Source organism: Misgurnus anguillicaudatus, chromosome 3 (assembly GCF_027580225.2).
Source record: "Misgurnus anguillicaudatus chromosome 3, ASM2758022v2, whole genome shotgun sequence".
In the NCBI taxonomy this organism is placed as follows: domain Eukaryota; kingdom Metazoa; phylum Chordata; class Actinopteri; order Cypriniformes; family Cobitidae; genus Misgurnus; species Misgurnus anguillicaudatus.
The window spans coordinates 44,253,142-44,272,174 of NC_073339.2; the positions used below are offsets into that span (position 1 = coordinate 44,253,142).

Genomic DNA, 19,033 nt, shown 5'->3' on the forward strand with positions numbered 1-19,033 from the left:
ATTAGTAACTTAAATGCATATATTGGTACCAAATGTATACATTTCTGTACCTGAAGGGTACAAATTAGGACCTTTTCTTTGGCCAAAAATATGTTTTGAATATATGTTAAATACATTTTGTAGAAAGTAAAACTTTTTGAAAGTTAATATATTTATATAGTTAAAACTAAAAATATTTGAAAATATATTTAGTTTTAACCTTTATTAATCTATTTTTCAAAATGTATTTTGGGGCAACAAACATATTTTTCCTGGCTGAAATATAAAAGTATGTATAAAATATAAAATTTTAAATATATTTTTGCAGTTTAAAAAATATTTCATATTAATCTTTTTAAACCGGTTATATTTATATTTTGAAAAAAAAATATTTCAAAATATACCAAAAATGGCCAAAAATATATTGGTGTAGATATATTTTGTAAAGATATTTCAAATATATTTCAGTACATATATTTTTGGCCATTTTTTGTATATTTTAAAATATATCTATAATTAGATTAGAAAATATAATTTTTCTGCCATATGGGCAGTGACAGGTTTCTTTATGAGAGTGTATAGAAAACAATTAAACAAAAATAAATACATAAACAAAGCAACAAACAATAGTACACTTAACAAAAACAGGGCTTAATATGGACTTTTTGTTGCTCTTTAATCTTCGAAGCCCATTGAACCCTTTTAGAAAATATACATTAATTTGATTAAATTTTATATATATATATATATATATATATATATATATATATATATATATATATATATATAAAATGTATGTACCATATATGAACAATTAGGTCACTCTTAAAATGCATGAATGTCATTGCATTAATAAATAAACAATAATAATTTATTAAAAAACTAAAAAAACAAACAAAGGGAAAATGCATAATTTTTTGTAATTCCATATATTTTATATTAAAAATTAATGAATCCCTATTGGACATTGTGTTTTTATAAAGCGACAACGTGATCTTCAAGATATCCTGGTGTTTAAGGACAAAATGCAAACCATTAGTTTCATTATAATTCCATGTTTATAAATTCTACTTTCAACATAAAATCAAAAATAATACATGATGCTGAAAATAAAACGATGTTGCTGCTTTATGAATGATAAACAATCTGTATGTATGGCATTTGAATATTGATTAAAATTAAACATTTGACATTTTAAAACATGTTGGTGCTTGAAATCCCTAAAACCACCAGTGTTGTCCACATGTACAGTAATGTGGCTGTTACTGTATTTGCTGAGCTAACTCTAAATGTCTTATCATGCACATAGTTTATGATGGACATTGCACCCTGGTAAGCCTCTTGACATGTGGGTTGAATTTGATCCTCTGGTAAAATGAAGCCGTGTTCTCCTTCATCTCGTAACTCAAATGTAAAGGAGTAGGGGATACCAATGAGTCTTGCAAAATCACGTGATGAACCAGAATTTGGGTCTGTGAAGAAAATTAAGCTGTTGTTTAAATAATTATAAAAGGTAAGGCTTAGTGACGAAGGAGTGACTGAACAACTTTAAAGCCTCATTGTTGGAAACAGTAAATACTCACATAGCACATCAGGAGAAGAGCCCACTTTGTAGTCCTTCCCATGAACTGCTTTGATAGCTTTTGCTGCCGCAAGACCTACTTCCATCTATGAACACATTAACAAACATGCATATGATAAACCCAAGCCTATAAACTGAGCTCCAATCCTAGTTTATTCCCAATATTGATTTGATTCCTAATTGCTTACAAGTTCATTGTAATTGGGGGCTGAGATGTTTGGGTGTCCGTAGGGGACGAGGATCAGCTGTCCATAAGAATGAATTGTGAGATAGCAGAGAATTGTGTTTTGACGCGCTGCCAAAAATTCAGTGACGGCGCCGGCCTCAGGTTCAGATAGAGGGGTTTGACCATTATAGATCTCTGAGCAACAGTCCCTGGAGATCCCGACCACTATGAACAAAACAATAAATGATGATTCGACAATAAAATATTCTTGTGCATTCAACTTAAAAGATGCTGGGTTATCTTCAATCCAGCATTGGGTTAAACAATGATGAACCTAATCCAGTGGTTTTCAAACCGGGGGCCGGGGCCCCCAGGGGGACCGCGAGATGGTGCCAGGGGGGCCCCAGTTTTATGACATTTTATACCAACAGCACAGAATTATTGTATATGTTTTGTTTGATTAAAATGTTACATTTTAGAACAAATTTGTCATAAATTTTCTTTGGGGGGGGCGCAAAGAAATGCACTGTACACAAGGGGGGCCGCACGCTGACCGGCTTAAAATGAACCCAAAAATAATTATATTTGACCCAACAAATACAGTATAATGACTGAAAATGTGAAAAATGACTCCGACGAATATTCGGAGCAGACAGCAAATGACTCCGGCCCGAATCTGCACCGGAACTGCTGACTTTGGCACAGATCCGGTGCAGATCCGGCCCAGAGTCATCTAGGTCACATTTGTAACTTTTTGACCCAGCGTTGGGTTGAAAATAACCCAGCATTTTCTAGTGTGTACTGCTCTGATAAAGATTAAAAGCATAATAATTTAATTAAATTGCTGACTTTGGCCCAGATCCGGTGCAGATCCGGCCCAGAGTCAATTAGGTCAAATTTGTATCTTTATGAACCAGCGCTGAGTTTAAAATAACCCAGCATTTCTTAATGTGTACTGCTCTGATAAAGATGAAATGCTTAAATAGCTTAATTAAACTGCAGACTTTGGCGCAGATCTGGTGTAAATCCGGCCCAGAGTCATCTAAGTCAAATTTGTTTCTTTTTGACCTAGCCCTGACCAGAAATGTGTAACTTACTCCCCCAGTTAGCGTAAAAGTTGCGATTGAGATCCGTGCCAAAGCATTTACAGTTTCCAGTGCCCGGCGACCTGGACTTCCTCCACAGTCGTGTCTTTAAAATACATTACACAAGTTTGATTGTTATTTAATTTCCAGCTTTATTTCAAATGTGTAGATGTTGTAGATGATATAGAGGTACTCACTGTGTTATCCTTCCAGGAATAAACATATCCATCAATGTTTAGCACAGGGGTGATGTAAAAGTCCAGATTTTTAAACAACAAGTTCATCTTTGGGTCTGTTTTGTAGGAGCCCAGAATCTGTTTCAGCAAAGACACAACAAACTTCACACCCATACTAACATATAAGCAAACCACATGTTTACATTTATTCATTAAGCATACGCTTTTATCTAAAACAACTCATCGTGCTTTTAAGAAATACATCTTATAGTACTGTATGTGTATTCCCTGCAGGACCTTTTTATTGTTAAAACATTGTTTAACTACATGAACACATAGGTATTAATATTTGTAAACTCCATTAATGTTAAACTTTAAGATAATCAACCATCTAATCCTTTTTTTGATCGAAAGACATCTTAAAACTAATATTTTTATACAATAAACACTTGTGTCCTTTGTGTTGTAAGCAAATGAAGAAACTCAAGACAGTCGTCATGACTGAAGGGGTTCACAATATAGCACAGACTTCAATAACTTAATATATCTCAACCCAATACATATCTTTATTGTGATTACCTCTTTAACAAAATGTTGACAGAACGCTGGGGCGATCCACTCTCTAGCGTGAATCCCACAGTCCATCCAGACAGCTTTCTTTGGTGTGGTACTGCTGAAGCCAATCTGCATATCAACGTGCAAATACCACAGTATTAAAGATTCAGACAAAGCGTTATATTTTGACTTCTTCTTTTAAATTATTTAATTTTGCTTTGGCATTTTTATCAAAATCTCACATATCCCTGTTGGGAAACCTTTGGTTAAAGGGCACTTTTTCAGCCATTTTCATTTTTTAGCTACATGCAACCACACCTTTAAAAGAGAACAATAATTGTTGATGTACCTTCAGTAATGCAATGCTCCTGTTCTCATATGTTTTCCCATATATCAAACTGGATACAACCTCTGGATTTTCTTTCTGGATCTGACTCATCCAGGCTGATATCTGTGTATGATCAAGGGATTAGATCTGAATCAGTGCCCCCTACAGTAGTATGTACTTGAAGAAATACAGGATAATTTCACCTCATCCATTGTGTGATATTTAGTATAGTCATGAGCTTTTTGCTCCAGTCCACCAACGATTCTGTAATGAGAGAGAGAGACAGAGAGAGAAAGAGAAAGTTTTGTGTTTTTTGTTTTCAATAAAGTAGCAATTTTTTTAACATCAGCACTTTTGTTTTTTGTTATATGTCTCTGTAAAATGTTCTTTTTAGTTCTAACATAACCATTTCACGTTATTCATTTCGTTAACTTTCAGTCAAACTTAATTTTCAGTGGTAAAATTGGTTTAAACAAACATAAACTCTGTCTTTCTTGAACTTTCATAACAGTATTACTCTACATTGCATTGCTGTGAGATATATGAGATAACCCCTAAAATCTTACCTGTCCTGGCCTGTAAGAACCAAGAGGATCACAACAGATATTATTGAGCCCAGCATGCTGGTTTTTGTTGCTGTATTTTGGTCTTCTGGAGAATACAGTAAGCTTACAGTCTGACTTGATTTATAAACTGTATCTCAATCTGATTACAGTCTCATTTATGTACATAGCGTTCACGGATACACCTCCCTTTATGCGAAGATAAGTTAATAACGGTTAATATTTAACCCTAACATTATAGTTTTCCAAACACAGTCTCACTGAACAGTATAGCATTTTTAGGCATTTCAGCATGAAACATACGTTTCACAAATATTGTCTAATACATATATATTAATAAAACAATATAATATAATATAATATAATATAATATAATATAATATAATATAATATAATATAATATAATATAATATAATATAATATAATATAATATAATATAATAATTCTCACATTTTAAATATAACTGCAAGCAACATTTAAAGGGATTAGCTTAACTTTTTATTATGTTAGCTTTATATTAAACTTTAGCTTTTATATTATTTTATTATATTGTATTGCACATTACGTATAATATTATTATGTGTTTAAGTTTCTATGAATTTACAATGTCAGAAAAAATGACCAAAAAATGGTCCCTAGCTGTCACTGGGTTGTACAATACCCTTTGAAAAAATACACCTTTGGACCTCCAAGGTATTGATACCAAATGTAAATGTCTGTATTATTAGGTCCTTTTTATAGGATATTGATTGCCTACACTGTAAAATAAATAAATAGAAAAACTTAATCAATACGATTGAGGTCGATCTGATTCAAATTTATATTGAAATGGATGCTGTAGTCCGATCTGTGATCCGATCATAAGTACGCATGTAAACGCATGAATCATATATTTTCTCAATCGGATGCAAAAATTTACCTAAAGTAATGGGGTTACGCTCTGTACATTTTGCATTCATTCATAAAATTACATAAAGCAATAATATAGCGTCGTGCCTGCTGAAAAATGTGTTTTCTTTGTCTATATATTTCTTTGTACATTTATCCAGAAATTAAGCGTGATCTTGAGGAATGCGGTTGCACTGTGTTGCCAAGTCCTCTGCTTTAGATTTAGGGTACTTTTAAACTGTTTCAGCGAGTTGATTTTTTCCTGCGGGTTAAAGATGAAAGAGTTTCGTTCACTAGTCATTGGTATTTGGGCTGTGAATAGTCATTGGGATTCTTTTGGGCTAGTTTTGAATGGTTTTGATATGCGAATCTGACAACCCTGGCTGTGCGCTTGCGCAGACGATTGGTTCGGATTATAAAGGTACAACTTTTAAACCTTTTTTTCTGAGTGTGTGGGAATGCATTGCTCTATTAGTTGAGCTACAGGATTTACAATACTATTCAATGATGTTTACAGTAACAGCAATAAGGGTGGGTTTTTATGACAATGCACAGGGCTGTTACCACAATAGTGTGTATGCAGATGGATTTTGCACCAGTGACTCAAGGTCCATGGCTATTGTGCTTGCTTGCACTGGTCCAATATAGTACATACAGTAGTGCAAGAGCAGATTTTGTGAAAAAGTGCCAAAAGGTTTTTGGTTAGGCTTACATGTGTTTTTCGGTGCTAAATATCGTTTTACCTTTACCATGAAATGTAATCAGCATATGGTTTATCTGCTTCTAAGATATTTCTGGAAGTTTTGTTGTAAGTGGAAAGTTCAGACTTCCAGTGCTGTAACTATGACATCAGCTTAATAATAATTAATGATCATATCTCATTTAAAACACACTATCTGTATACCACTAAGTGAATAATGGGATACAATTGAATGGAATTATGTAATTTATTATCTTGAGCGCCCAACACAATTATATTTGCCAAGGCTGGGTCAGAAGGAATAGGTTTTTAATTAATACTTATCATATCGTTTTATAACCATTATCAATGTTGTCTGTTGTGTAAACACAAAAGTAAACTTTGAGTCATATTATGGAAAATATTACTTCACTTGCTCTTTTGAACTTAATGTGTGATGTAGGCCAATGGTTCCCAAACTTTTTCAGCTTGCGGCCCCCTTGTGTACAGTGCATTCCTTCGCTGCCCCCCAAAGAAAATTTGTGACAAAAAACTGTTCTAAAACATTTTAATAAAAAACATTAAATTATACAAAAAGTAGTGCTTTTGGTTAGTAGCCTTATTTTTTAGGTTTAATTACACAGAATTCATGATAAATTAATGTATTTCATAAAATGTCAAAAAACTGGGGCCCCCCTGGCACCTTCTCGCTGCCCCCACTTTGAAAACCACTGGGCTACTAAAAATCAAAAATTCACATTTAAAACTTTGCTGAAATTTGCATTAATGATTCATTCTAAAATCTTCAACGTCACAACCATAAGCACATTGGCAAAGCCGCCATCTCCATCTTTCTGTGTCTTCCTCAATGGACACTTTAACATGAACTTTCACTTTTGAAAATAGCCCCCAAAAAGATGTCATAGCCAAACTAAAACATGAAATATAGTTCATAAAGCATTTGGACTAAAAGCATTGGTCTAATTTGAAAGCAGACACTTAAATGTATCAAGAACTCAAAATTAATTACTGTCATAATGAAATAAGTTATTATAGCCTACTAAAGAGCTTAAATAATAAATGTTTATATACGTTTACATACTTAATAATAGGCTACCCCACAAATCATATTGAAATATCCGTTTATTGGACCTGACCCACACCCATTGTGTATGCGCTGCCACAACTTATAAATGTGTATCAAATCAGAAGTTATTTACTTTCAGTACATTTAGTCATTTAGTGGGTTATAGCTACGAATATACCCGTGCGACTTATTATGACTGGTTTTGTGGTCCAGGGTCACATTTTTCTGTAACAATACAGTATTTCATTTGTGTGTTTGTATTTTCTGTAGTGATTGGGCAGAGCGAGGCTTCGTGAAACACTGAAACAGTTGAATCAATTGTGTCGAGGCTTCGAAACATGGTTCGAAACCGCCTCCACAGTGACATCTAGTGGTCAATCGCACGTATTTCCATAGAGCAGCCTTGACAAGGTTTTAGACGAGCGCTGACAAATTGTATCCCACCTGTTGATTGATTAACACAAGTTATCAGGCGGGAGAGTGGATAGTGTCCTCGACTCTCATGTAAAAAAAACCTTGGATCGAACCCCGGAAAATGCGTTACTATTACCGTTTTCACAATGAAGTTACATATTTTTTGTTGTTGTTTTAACATCTGTTTGACAACTACATGAGCTTAGGCTCATTATTGTCAATAACTGTAAGACGGTCTATTTAATAAATAAATTGAATAGAGATAAATACCACATAAACAATAAGAAATTAATAAAATATATCAAGCCACCATGTCACATATAAATATCTGCTGTGTGTGGAAGGAATTAGCCTACTTCTTTTTTTACAGATAATTTCTCCAGCCTTTAAAAAACTCCTCTCACAAAAACCCACAAGGTCAATATGCGTTTATTTCACTTTTATACAGATGTGCGATTGTGTTGTCTGTTCCCGACCGTGCCAATCAAAGGCTGATTCGGCAGAACACACCTGGGGCACGTTCAATCTCACACCGGTGCACAACGTTTTGCTACGGTTTCCGGGTTGAACGACATGTTTCCTTTAAACGGTGTGCAACGGAATGCAACAGGTTTTAGAAGCGTTTTCTCTTGTTTGGTGGGTGTGTCAGAAATGTCAGCCCAATCAGCGGCAAGATGTATAAAACCACGCGATAGTAAAGAGACAGCTCGCTCAATGGGTTCAAGTTGGAATGTTGTCTTTCATTCTGGACACCAAGGTTAGTGACTGTAACATCGAGGGTATTTTACAGTATTAAACACACATTTATAACGATTTGATCAGGCCTCAGAAACATTTAAAAAAGAACACAAAGAATGGCCTCTCAGCTACCGTAGTTGCAACTCTTGCGTCATCTCAACAGGGCGTTCAACACATCACCGTTTCTGTTTAATAAACGTTGTTCAACGTTGTGCAACGTTTAGTCGGGGCTGAACGCAGCCCTGATGAAACACTTAGTGAAACAGTTCGAGGCTTCATTTGGTCATAGTCACGTGACATGGGTGTTTTGAATCACGCTTCGGATCAGTGTTTCGACACATCTGCGCTTCGGGATCTCGCAAAGCTTCGGAACGACTGTTTCGCGTCAGCCATCCCTAATTTTCTGTTGGCTGTTTAGAATGCGATCTTGTAAATTAAATTAAAAAAAAAAAAAAAAAAAAAAAAAAAGAATGCGATCTTGTGACGTATGATTCGCGATTCAGTCGCGCGGCCGCTGACTCACGACGAAGACGACTCCCTCGAATCGTTTGGTGCGCTTTCTTACACGAAACAACTGGATGCTGGAACACAGACAACAGCAACAAAAAATCTTTGCACAGACTGAATATTTAGCTAAAGTAGTGTGTAAAAACCAAACATCGAGTGCATCCCGTCGTGTGCTAGCGGTGGAGTTCAAACACGTACATGTGCAGAAAGTAAACGACTCTGAGGTAACTAGCCTACTGTATTAACTTTACATCAGACAAATACTATAGACACAGAAAAATATAAAGTACCATTGTCTTCTGGGCTTGTTAAATATCACGATGCATAAATACACCTGCTGAAAATAACTTTAAAAACCATTAAATGGTTATAATGGGTTATAAAAACCTTGCAAAATAAAAAAATACATTTTATTATAGAAATCTCTAGGTTATTTGCTGTAACTGTTATTTGATTTAATTTGAAAAGTAGCCATTTATCGAGGATGTCACGCCTGCTCCAGTGAGGGCTTTCCTTCACTGTTAATCTGAACCAAACCACTAGATGGCGACATTTACTTACCTTAACCAGGGGCTGAAAGTAATTTACTACATTAAAGAGTGCATGTTTTTAACACTGTCAGAAATAACGCATTTCCAATTTTAAAGGTCCTAACATATATTATTTAGATACAGATATGTCTACATTTAGTACCAATACTTTCTCCATGAGGTAGCCTACTAATATGCTCTCTGGTGCAAAATTGCACTTTTTGAAAGGGCACCACCCCTGACAGCTTGGGTCCATTTATGATCATTTTACTGACAATGTAGGCTACCCACTTCACTTACCTATGTAATTTAGTCAGTTGGTTAAAAGGGTCAAAAAGACTTTAACCCTGGGTTTAGTGTTGTGTCAAAAAACTGTTAATATCATCTTAAGATGGATTTTTCACCATCTTCATCTTCTGCCAATGTTTAGTTAAGTGAATTACATGATTAAAAAATAATACAGATAGTAAAGAATAAAAATAATAAAGTTGTCTAACATAATGCTTACACAGTGTCTTTATAATAAACACATATAAAATCCTTTGCTCGAAAGGCCTTGGGGTGAGTAAGTCACTTCATGGCGAAATTGCTGTTGGATAGACGTGAATCAAGTAGTTGGCTACATTCTCAGTGTTGTTTATTTGTAAGCTCTGATGAATTGTTAAGAAAACATTTATGGTTGTCCAGTCGTAAGACAAACACCAACACATGCTGATATGATTCAGACCTAATACTGTTAATCTGAGAAGACTGGAAAGAGCAAAGTCACAACAATAGACAAAGACAGTCAGTTTACTTATCACAGTCTGTTACTTGGCAGCTATAAACTCCACTAAATATTGCCAGTAATTGCAAATTCGATTTGCAAAGTAAAACATTGCACATTAATATTACAGAAAAATGTCTTGCTGGATGTCACATGCTTATTCTTGCATATGGATGTGGATTGTGTCATTTGTGTCATAACAAATCATTAGTTTAAGATTACATCCTTTAGATGCAACAAAGCAATCAATAGCTATCATTTCACCATCTATAGACCCGATATCCGGCTATAACTAACCCATTTCTAGACAAAATAAACTTAAATCTGGTTACATTATATATAACTTGTGAGATGAAGATCCATCATGTAAGCCAAGTCAACAGTGATTACAAGGTGTTTGCTTTTATTTTATTATCTTATTTATTTTGGGGTTTATGGATAGACATCTATTAAATTTCCACTGACAGTCTTAGTTTTGCTTTCTGGGCTGTGTTTGTCTATTAGACGTATTTTAAAAGCAAAATTGCTTGCTGGTAAACAATTAAACCAAATTGTTAAATGCAATAATTTGTTGTTTTGTTGTTTACTTGAAAAATTAGTGTGACACCATTATGTTTTAGGGGTTAAGTTTGTGTTTATGTTTATGAGAGTGACGTGAGCAGGAAACCACAAACGTGCTAAATCATCGGTGCGTATAATAGATAAAAGCTAAAATATTGTGTTTATGTGTGCATTTAATTAATTATAAAATAAATTTAAGAGCTAAATGAAAGTTTAATGAAATAATTTTACTGGTCTTAGACCACAAATGCCTTTAAATATCATTAGACTGGTTTATAAATTAAGTCTGTAATGCATTACTGACCATCTGCTTATTCAGTTTTTCCTTTTATTTTGCTCTAAAATCCCTTGCACAACATGTGAATGGACGTTACATCATGATTTGTCAGTGTAATGTGTCTGGTATGTTGTGGAAATAACATTCACATTGCAGTCAGAACCAAACCTCTATTGTTGTACGTGTGTGTACGTGTGTGTGTGTGTGTGCGTGCGTGCGTGCATGTGCGCGCAAAATAGTACATTTACAAGTATACTTAAAGTGTATCTTGGTGTACTTTTTTAACCTAGGACATTCACACAAAAGATGTTGATTTGCCACCTTCAGTTTACGTAAAAATGAAGACCACAGACTTTATCTTCTGTAATGCATGAACGTTATTTCAAATAATATAAATAATTGCTTGTAAATGTATTTTCACCGAGAGTTATAGAAACATCTTACCATCCTTCCCAGAAGGGAAAATTGTGCAGATTCAGACATGCACCTTATCAGTTTATCTTCTCATGCAGTCATATCATTTTAAACTTGTTATTTTTAAGTAAAACATACTGCCATAAATCAATGATTGTACTTTATAGTGGTCTTGTACTAGAACCAAAGATTTGCTATCGGTTTGTGTGTTGGTTTTGCCGTTGTCTTGGAAGTGCAATTTGTAAAATCCATGAACAAGCATTTCTGTTGAGTTGTGTCCCACCCTTGTGACTTTCTCATAGTTTAAGTAATTGCTGCAGACTTTCTTCTAACAAAAATGAACCAAAGTGTGGCTGCATTTAAACTGTTTATGAGCACAAACCATCTTTTTATTTAAAAAAGTGTCCATAAAAATGTCATTATCCTGATATAAGGTTGAACAATATGTCATTTGTGATCCTGGCTGGATCACAAAACCAGTTGTAAGGGTCTTTTGTTTTTTAAAAAATTGAGATTTATACATCATTGTAAGTAAGCCTTACATTGATATATAGTTTGTTAGGATAGGACAGTATTTGTCTGAGATAAAACGATTTGAAAATCTGTAACTTGAGGGTGCAAAAAAAAATTAAAATACTGAGAAGATCGCATTTAAAATCCAAAGTCCAAGTATAGTCTTCTTTACTACGCATATTAATAATGAAAAGTTTGTTTTAGCACTAAATGGGGGAAGTTGTAAGCGTTTACATAAACCAAACTTGAATGCGAAATTCTCAGGAACGGGAATCAAAGCGAAGTTTGTAGGCGTGTTTTTGGCCAATTTTGCCAATTCAAGCACTTTTGCTTGTCCAATTGCTGCAGTTTTTAAAAATATAAGCCATTCTTGCTGCTCAAAAAGGGTTTAAACATTGAAAAGTGCTCTTTTATATGTCAATGACTTTAATTAGGCATCATTTAAAGGGATAGTTCACCCAAAAATGAATATTCTGTCATCATTTACTCACCATCATGTTGATACAAACCTGTATAAATTTTGTTGTTCTGATGAACATAAAGGAAGATATTTTGATAAATGTTTGTAACCAAACCGTCCGTGGACCCCATTCACCCCCACAGTAGGGAAAAATAATACTATGGAAGTAAATGGGGTCCACCAACGTTTTGACAGAATTTTCATTTTTGCGTGAACTATCCCTTTAAAGGTGGAGATCTGAAACTGCTCAGCTGCGCACAAGTTCAAGATCATTTGCAAAAAAAAAAATTGTTTTATGAATCACATGAACGCATTTTTGATAAATTATTGTAAGGAGGTAGGATGGTTTCTACGCAGCATTTTATAAATGAGGCCCCAGATCTGTATAAGAAATGCAAGATACAAGATAATATTTAATTAAAAGAGCTATTGAAGCCATTTGGTCAAGTCATTCAGTATTTCAATATCGCAAGTCAGTCCCCCTCCCAAATATCATGCAGGTCTATCCTGGTACGAAAACAAAGTATGTCTGTGTGATGTAGTCGTGATGAGAGAGAGAGAGAGAGAGAGAGAGAGAGAGAGAGAGAGAGAGAGACTCAGTGTCTTGACTCAGAAGAAACATGGCTGGATGAAGCAGATCTTTTCCATCAGGAGTCATGGAGTGATGAGGGTCATCAGTACATACAGTACATGCTTCTGTGGTCTGCTGTTTGTAAGAAGTCACCAAAATGAGAAGCAAAACAGACTTATCTTTCATCAGTAAGACCAGTCTGTCTGAGTTCCCTATACAAACTCTTAACCACTCAAATAACACTGTGCAATATTAATGCAATTAGCTGTCTGTGGTCATAGTTCACCAAATATGAAAATTCTGTCATAATTCACTTGCCTTCATATTGACAAGAGATGAGTTGTTACAACTCACAAAATGAAGTTGACTTTTTTAACTATATTTTATAAGTTATAACAACTCACCTGTAGTTATAACAACTCATCTCTAGTCAAGATAAATAATAGTAAGTTGAAATGACTTGTAAATCTGAGCTGAGTCAACAAAAAATTTTAATGCAGCAAAGTATTTTTTACAGTGTGGAGAGTTTCTTAACTACCGAGCCTAAGGTGACATTGGATTAAAAAAATCAAAAGTTTAGTTTTATGTGCTCACGCGAAACCTTCATGTGCAGAATTTTTTTTTAAGTTTAGTTTTGTGTGCTCCTGTGAAATGTGCACACGCGAAAGTTTGATGTGCGCACGCAAAAGTTTGACATGCATACGCAAAAGTTTGACGTGCGCACGTGAAACTTTCGCGTGTGCACGTCAAATGTTCACGTGCGCACGTTTCACATGAGTACGCGAAACTAAACTAAAAAAAAAAATCTGCACATGAAAGACATGAGCACGCAAAACTAAATGCAGTATGTGAGCACACGAAACTAAACTTTATTTAATTTTTGCTTCATGTCCCCTTAGGGGCTCCGTACTTAACCAATCAGACTAAAGCTTTTAACAGCCCTGTGGTATAATTAATAATAAATATAAAAAAAGAGAGAAGGGAATAAAAAAATTTGCTTTTATCCAAAGGGAAAGAAATTTTTTTCAGAAATAAAATGTATAAACAAATTAGATTTTTTTCTCTGGGAAAATACTAATCCGGAAGCCTTTGAACTCGGAAAATCGGCAGTCGGAGTAAAGTTTTTCAAGTTTCCTTATCCAACATCTCAGTCAGCTCATAATCTCAGTAATGACTTCAAGCTGAGGAACATGCAGTTCTGTCAGCAGCTGGTTTCTTCAGGATGACTCCACTGAGACCATACAGCTGCTTGTTGTCGGGCGTAAACAATAAGACAGAGGAGGAGTCAAAGGAAAAATGCATTGCTCAGAGGTTTCTCGGAGACTTCATAGTTATATTTGATTAAAAAAATCTGGAAAACATTAGACATTTGTTGATAAATAGTTACAGTAGAAGAATTTGAAAGAAGTTTCATTACAAAGACTTCTGAGCAAATGTTGTGAAAAAATCTCATCTCTCTCAGGAAACTTTATTTAATCTCAGTGCTGTTACTTGAGGTATTAGAGAGATCTTACAGTATCTGTGGTCTTCCTCTACTTATTAGAGATAATTGGGAGATACACATGCATTATGTGCCATATTCAAATGTAAATGAATTTTGTATTTATATTTTCTTTAAGGTCTCTATTGTGTTTCAACAATCATTCATCATTCACTTGGTCACTACCTCTTAAAACCAGTGAGGGCATGGAAATGTTTTCTAGGAGAGCTCCAACTTGTGTCCTTAAAAGAACTTAAGAAGTCCACCTCTGACCTCTGTATTTTCATGTTTATGAGTCACAGGTACAGTCTGTCTTCTGACATTCAAAGCCTGAAGCTTTCAACATAGATTAAAGAAAACAGAACTGAATTTCTCCACCCACTACATAATTGTGGTGGTTTAAGGGTCTTGAAGATGTTATTTTGTGAGGGATCATTGTAAAGGTTGGGGAGATGACCTCATAGACTTAAAACATCAAGTCTCTTCATCTGTTTTTCTCTCCTTCATTACACAATCCTAGCAACAAAGACAGATGCAATATCAATGTTTTTAATGTTTTAAGAATGTCTGAACTGGACTAAGATTGAACTACAGTAAATCAGTCTATCTTTGATGTCACATCCCTTTTGCCTTCCGGCTGGCGAGCAACTACATTTATTTATTTATTTATTCATTCCTTCATTAGACTCACACTATTTTATGTAATGTACCATGTTTTATTATGAATTATATTTTTTTGAAAAATAGGACTCACAAACTATATTTATGGATTACATGATTCCATTAAAAGGCATGCAATGAGGAGGGATGTTACTGTGGTTAAAATGACAAATTTCATTGGATTCATACATTGTTGGAATAACTGGGACAAAGTGAACAAACTATATAACAGTGTAATGGTGATTTTTAGATATTTTTTGTCAAAACATGTTTATTATTATGTTTTATACCATGGGCCTGTTGAATGCTGTATTCTGATTGGCTGTTCCATGGGTGTTGGTTATTTTTCTGTAAGCTGCACACCTATTCTCTTAAATGTCTTAAAAAATAGTTTGCGCGATGCAAGTGTCTTTTGCTAGTTTCAACCCTGCGCAATGATCATTTTCACGTTTAGCGCCACATTGTTTAAATAGCAAACGCATTTGCGCCCACTTTTGCGCCCATGGGCTTTCTGGCCTGAAAACGAGGTTTGTTCAGGCGCATTGTTGGCGCATTGCTATTTTGAGGCAACTAAAATAGACTACTAGGGCTGGGTATCGATTCAGATGTTCCAGATTGATTCGATTTCAATTCACAAGCTATCAAATCTATTCTGTTTCGATTCCGATTCTCGGATCGATTTTTATACTCGATTCTCGATTCAACTCAATGAATGTAATTTTCAAATACATACAATTATGTTAAATACAATAGAATTTTGATGAAAAATGTATGCTGAAAAAAGTCAGAACACTCTAGTGGAAAAGACAAGTAATTAGATTAACGTTAAATGTTACGTTCAATATTTGCGGAAATAAATATGGAAAAAAAAACGATTCATGGCCTTTGAGAATCGATTTTGAATTAACCACATAAAAAAAACGATTAATCGAAAAATTTATTTTTTGCCCAGCCCTATACACTACGCCATTGACCATCAAAAAACTGGTCTAAAGTCAATGGCGCAATTTGTTTTTTTGTTATTTAAAAAGCATTAGTAATATGTGCCTATAAATGGGACAACAACGCGGGTTTGCTTATCACATACATGAATGTGCAGCAGCACAAAAACGCTTTAAAATATGAAAAATTAAAGGAGTAAATGTAAAATATTATTATTGAGTCTCTTGGACATAAAAGAGGAAAATTATGAGAGGTTAGAGAAGGCGCAAAGAGCTGCTTCACCTGTAGCCTGGTAAGTTAATAAATGCTTTGCTTTAAACAAATGCATCTATTTTTAAATGTTTTTAAATGCTACGGATTTATTGTATATGATGACTCTGTACCTGTGGATATGGTAAGATGAGAAACATTTTAAGTTATGCTTTGTAAAAATCCCATGGCGCTGTTCTAGAAACGCTTCGACTCCCCACACGTTTGTAAATTCTTTATCTCCTGTTTGTATTTTTAGAGTAAAAACCTTTTCTTGCATAGTTGCAAATAATTTTACGAGATTACAATGATTATGTAGGATATCAATACATTTACAGCAATTAAAAGCCTGCTTTTTGTACTTCTATGACTGAAAGAAAAAGGCTTTTAAAGTTTTAATTCAAAAAATTAAAATTTCAATAAAAATGAAAACGACACAATTATTTAACATTAATCTTAAACTGGTGCTCTTCTTCCTCCGCTTAGTTTTTCAATTTACAAAGTCCGTCATCTAAATAGGGATTAGACATAGCACCAGCGCAACTGGCTTTTAAAGAGGATGAGAGCTGAGAGCCTCATTGGTTTATTGCACGTTACACACAAAACACACCAATTACTCATTAGGAAAATATGAACAACCCTTTTCGACCGTGCACTCGGCGCACAAACAATTTTTTCTGTCGTTAAATTAGCAAAAGTGGCATCGGACAAGCCCATTTAGACCGTGCGCCGTGTGCTTTAGACATTGCGCTTAGACCGTTAAAATAGGGCCCAAGGTCTGTTTGCGCACACACACAGCTACTGAAAGGAGCTGCTCTGAGAAACAGCCAGTCAGAGCAGAGCTCAACATAATTATACATGACCCTTTCAAATAAGGTAATAATACTGTAGATCAGTGTGCGGCCCCCCTTGTGTACGGTGCATTCCTTCGCGGCCCCCCAAAGAAAATTTGTGACAAAAAACTGTTCTAAAACTCAACATTTTAATAATAAAAACATTAAATTATACAAAAAAGTAGTGATTTTGGTTAGTAGCCTTATTTTTTAGGTTTAATTACACAGAATTCACGATAAATTAATGTATTTCATGTCATAAAACTGGGGCCCCCCTGGCACCATCTCGCGGCCCCCCTGGGGGCCCCGGCCCCCAGTTTGAAAACCACTGCTGTAGATCATTTAATTCTAAGGGTAAATCCTAGGGTTGTACATGGACATGTAAAACTTGTTCTAGATAATTGTTGCACCTAATAAAGCCACAAACCATCTATATAGATATCAGATTTATTTTACATATTATTTCAATACATTCTTTGTCATCTTTAACAGTTTGTGATTTTCTCAGATGGTACATTCATTGAACGGTTAAACGTTCTGCTGTCTCATTTTATTTGCACAGACCTATGATGATGTTACACCTTCTGGAAATCTCATGAAACGTCCCACTCATGGCCTCGTGTCCGCTTCCGTATTTGGCTAAAGAAACAAGTTGTACCTCACTTCACCACATTAAACAGTAGGCAAGTTTGGTCGGCCTCGTCCTGCCAGTTTACAGTCTCAACCAATGTTGTCTGTCTGGGGTGTGACATCACTCGCTCACTGTATGCACATGTACCATGAGGTTTCAGGAACCACGAGAAGTCGGAAAGATTTTATTTTCTCTCTTGGCTCCATGCTGACAAAACCAGACTTGTTTGCAGTTAGTCTGCTAAAGTTATGTAAGTTATGTCACTTCTCCTTTTAGAAGGTGGAGTGATAAACACATCAATGCAAGTTGTGTGTGTGTGATATTAGACTAGCAAAAGAAGAAGAATCTTGTATAGATTTTTTTATAGATGTTATTCCTGGGATATTAAAATTACTCATTACACTAATATTACTTGGATAGACTATTTAGATTTTAATGCTGTTTTTATTGCTCAAAATGTGTGCAAGGTATAAAGTTCAGTTCCTCTTATTATGCAGACTTATTTTACAGATTAATGAACAATTCAAGATTTAGTAAAGCTATAAATTACCGTAAAAAAAGTTTTACATAACTTATTTAGTTATTTTTTCACATTTCAGATAGTAAAATGTAAACATTAGAAATAAAACACATGTAACTTTAGGAAGAATAAAAATAACTAAACCAAATCAGTTACATTTTAACATTTTCAAACTAATCATGCTTTGCTCATTTTTACAAAAAAAAAAAAATCCTCTTGACCCTTTATCAACCAACTTCTTAAGGTTTCACCTTGAGAAACTATTGATAGAGAAGTTTGTCTTTTTTTGTAGAAATATCTAAAAATTCTTAAATCAAGATGTATTTTCTTATGAGCAAAATTACCTAAGAAAATAAGTCTAGTTTTTAGACAAAAATATACAATTTAAGTGAATGTGAGCTTAAAACAATCAAAAATAAATCTGCCAATGGGGTGAGAATTTTTTTCTTGAATGAAGTGTTTAAGAAAAAAGTTAACTTATTTTTAAGATTTTTTTCTCGCCCCATTGGCAGATTTCTTTGCTTGCTTTAAGCACAATTTCACTTAAATTTTATATGTTTTGTCCAACTGTGGGTTCACACCAGACGCGCTTGAGTCTTCAAATTCACGTCCACCTCGCGTAGTTGGACGCTTGAACATTTTGAGTGTACCCGCTTCATTCGCACGTGAAAGACGTGTGTGAAATTCTAGTCATCGAGACATTCATGCGGAAATTTGAGACTCCGTTGGCTTCCTGTAATCACGTCACTACTAGAGCAATTAGCTCCTGATTGGTTAACGGGGAACGTTTTTCAATTCGCACCATTTGCGTGAACTAAACTACAAAAACATTATTTTCAACAAAAAAATGTCTTAGTATTTTTGTCTTGTTTGTCAGTT

At 34.6% G+C, this 19,033-nt stretch overlaps 1 protein-coding gene and 1 long non-coding RNA gene across 2 annotated transcripts; one reads left to right on the forward strand and one right to left on the reverse strand.

Annotated features, from left to right (window-relative positions):
• Positions 1–1,171: 1,171 nt before the first annotated feature.
• cpo (carboxypeptidase O) lies at positions 1,172–4,605 on the reverse strand. The gene is made up of 9 exons (XM_055206708.2): positions 4,438–4,605; positions 4,075–4,135; positions 3,893–3,994; positions 3,568–3,672; positions 3,010–3,126; positions 2,825–2,918; positions 1,750–1,952; positions 1,563–1,647; positions 1,172–1,451 (listed from the first exon to the last, which is right to left on the reverse strand). The coding sequence occupies exons 1-9, from the start codon at positions 4,491–4,493 to the stop codon at positions 1,174–1,176; spliced, it is 1,101 nt and encodes a 366-aa protein (XP_055062683.2). The 5' UTR covers positions 4,494–4,605; the 3' UTR covers positions 1,172–1,173.
• A 4,134-nt stretch (positions 4,606–8,739) lies between these two features.
• Positions 8,740–15,120, forward strand: LOC129443775 (uncharacterized). The gene is made up of 2 exons (XR_008644215.2): positions 8,740–8,971; positions 14,459–15,120. It is a non-coding gene; the product is annotated as an uncharacterized lncRNA (long non-coding RNA).
• The last annotated feature ends 3,913 nt before the right edge of the window (positions 15,121–19,033 follow it).

Bases quoted from the DNA above. Each gene is read 5' to 3' on its own strand.
- cpo (XM_055206708.2), bottom strand. From the start codon at position 4,493: ATGCTGGGCTCAATAATATCTGTTGTGATCCTCTTGGTTCTTACAGGC. The intron at 3,673-3,892 runs GTACATCAACAA...GTTGATATGCAG, and splicing joins GGAGCATTGCATTACTGAAG to ATTGGCTTCAGCAGTACCAC. The intron at 1,648-1,749 runs GTAAGCAATTAG...ATGTGTTCATAG, and splicing joins CCCCCAATTACAATGAACTT to ATGGAAGTAGGTCTTGCGGC.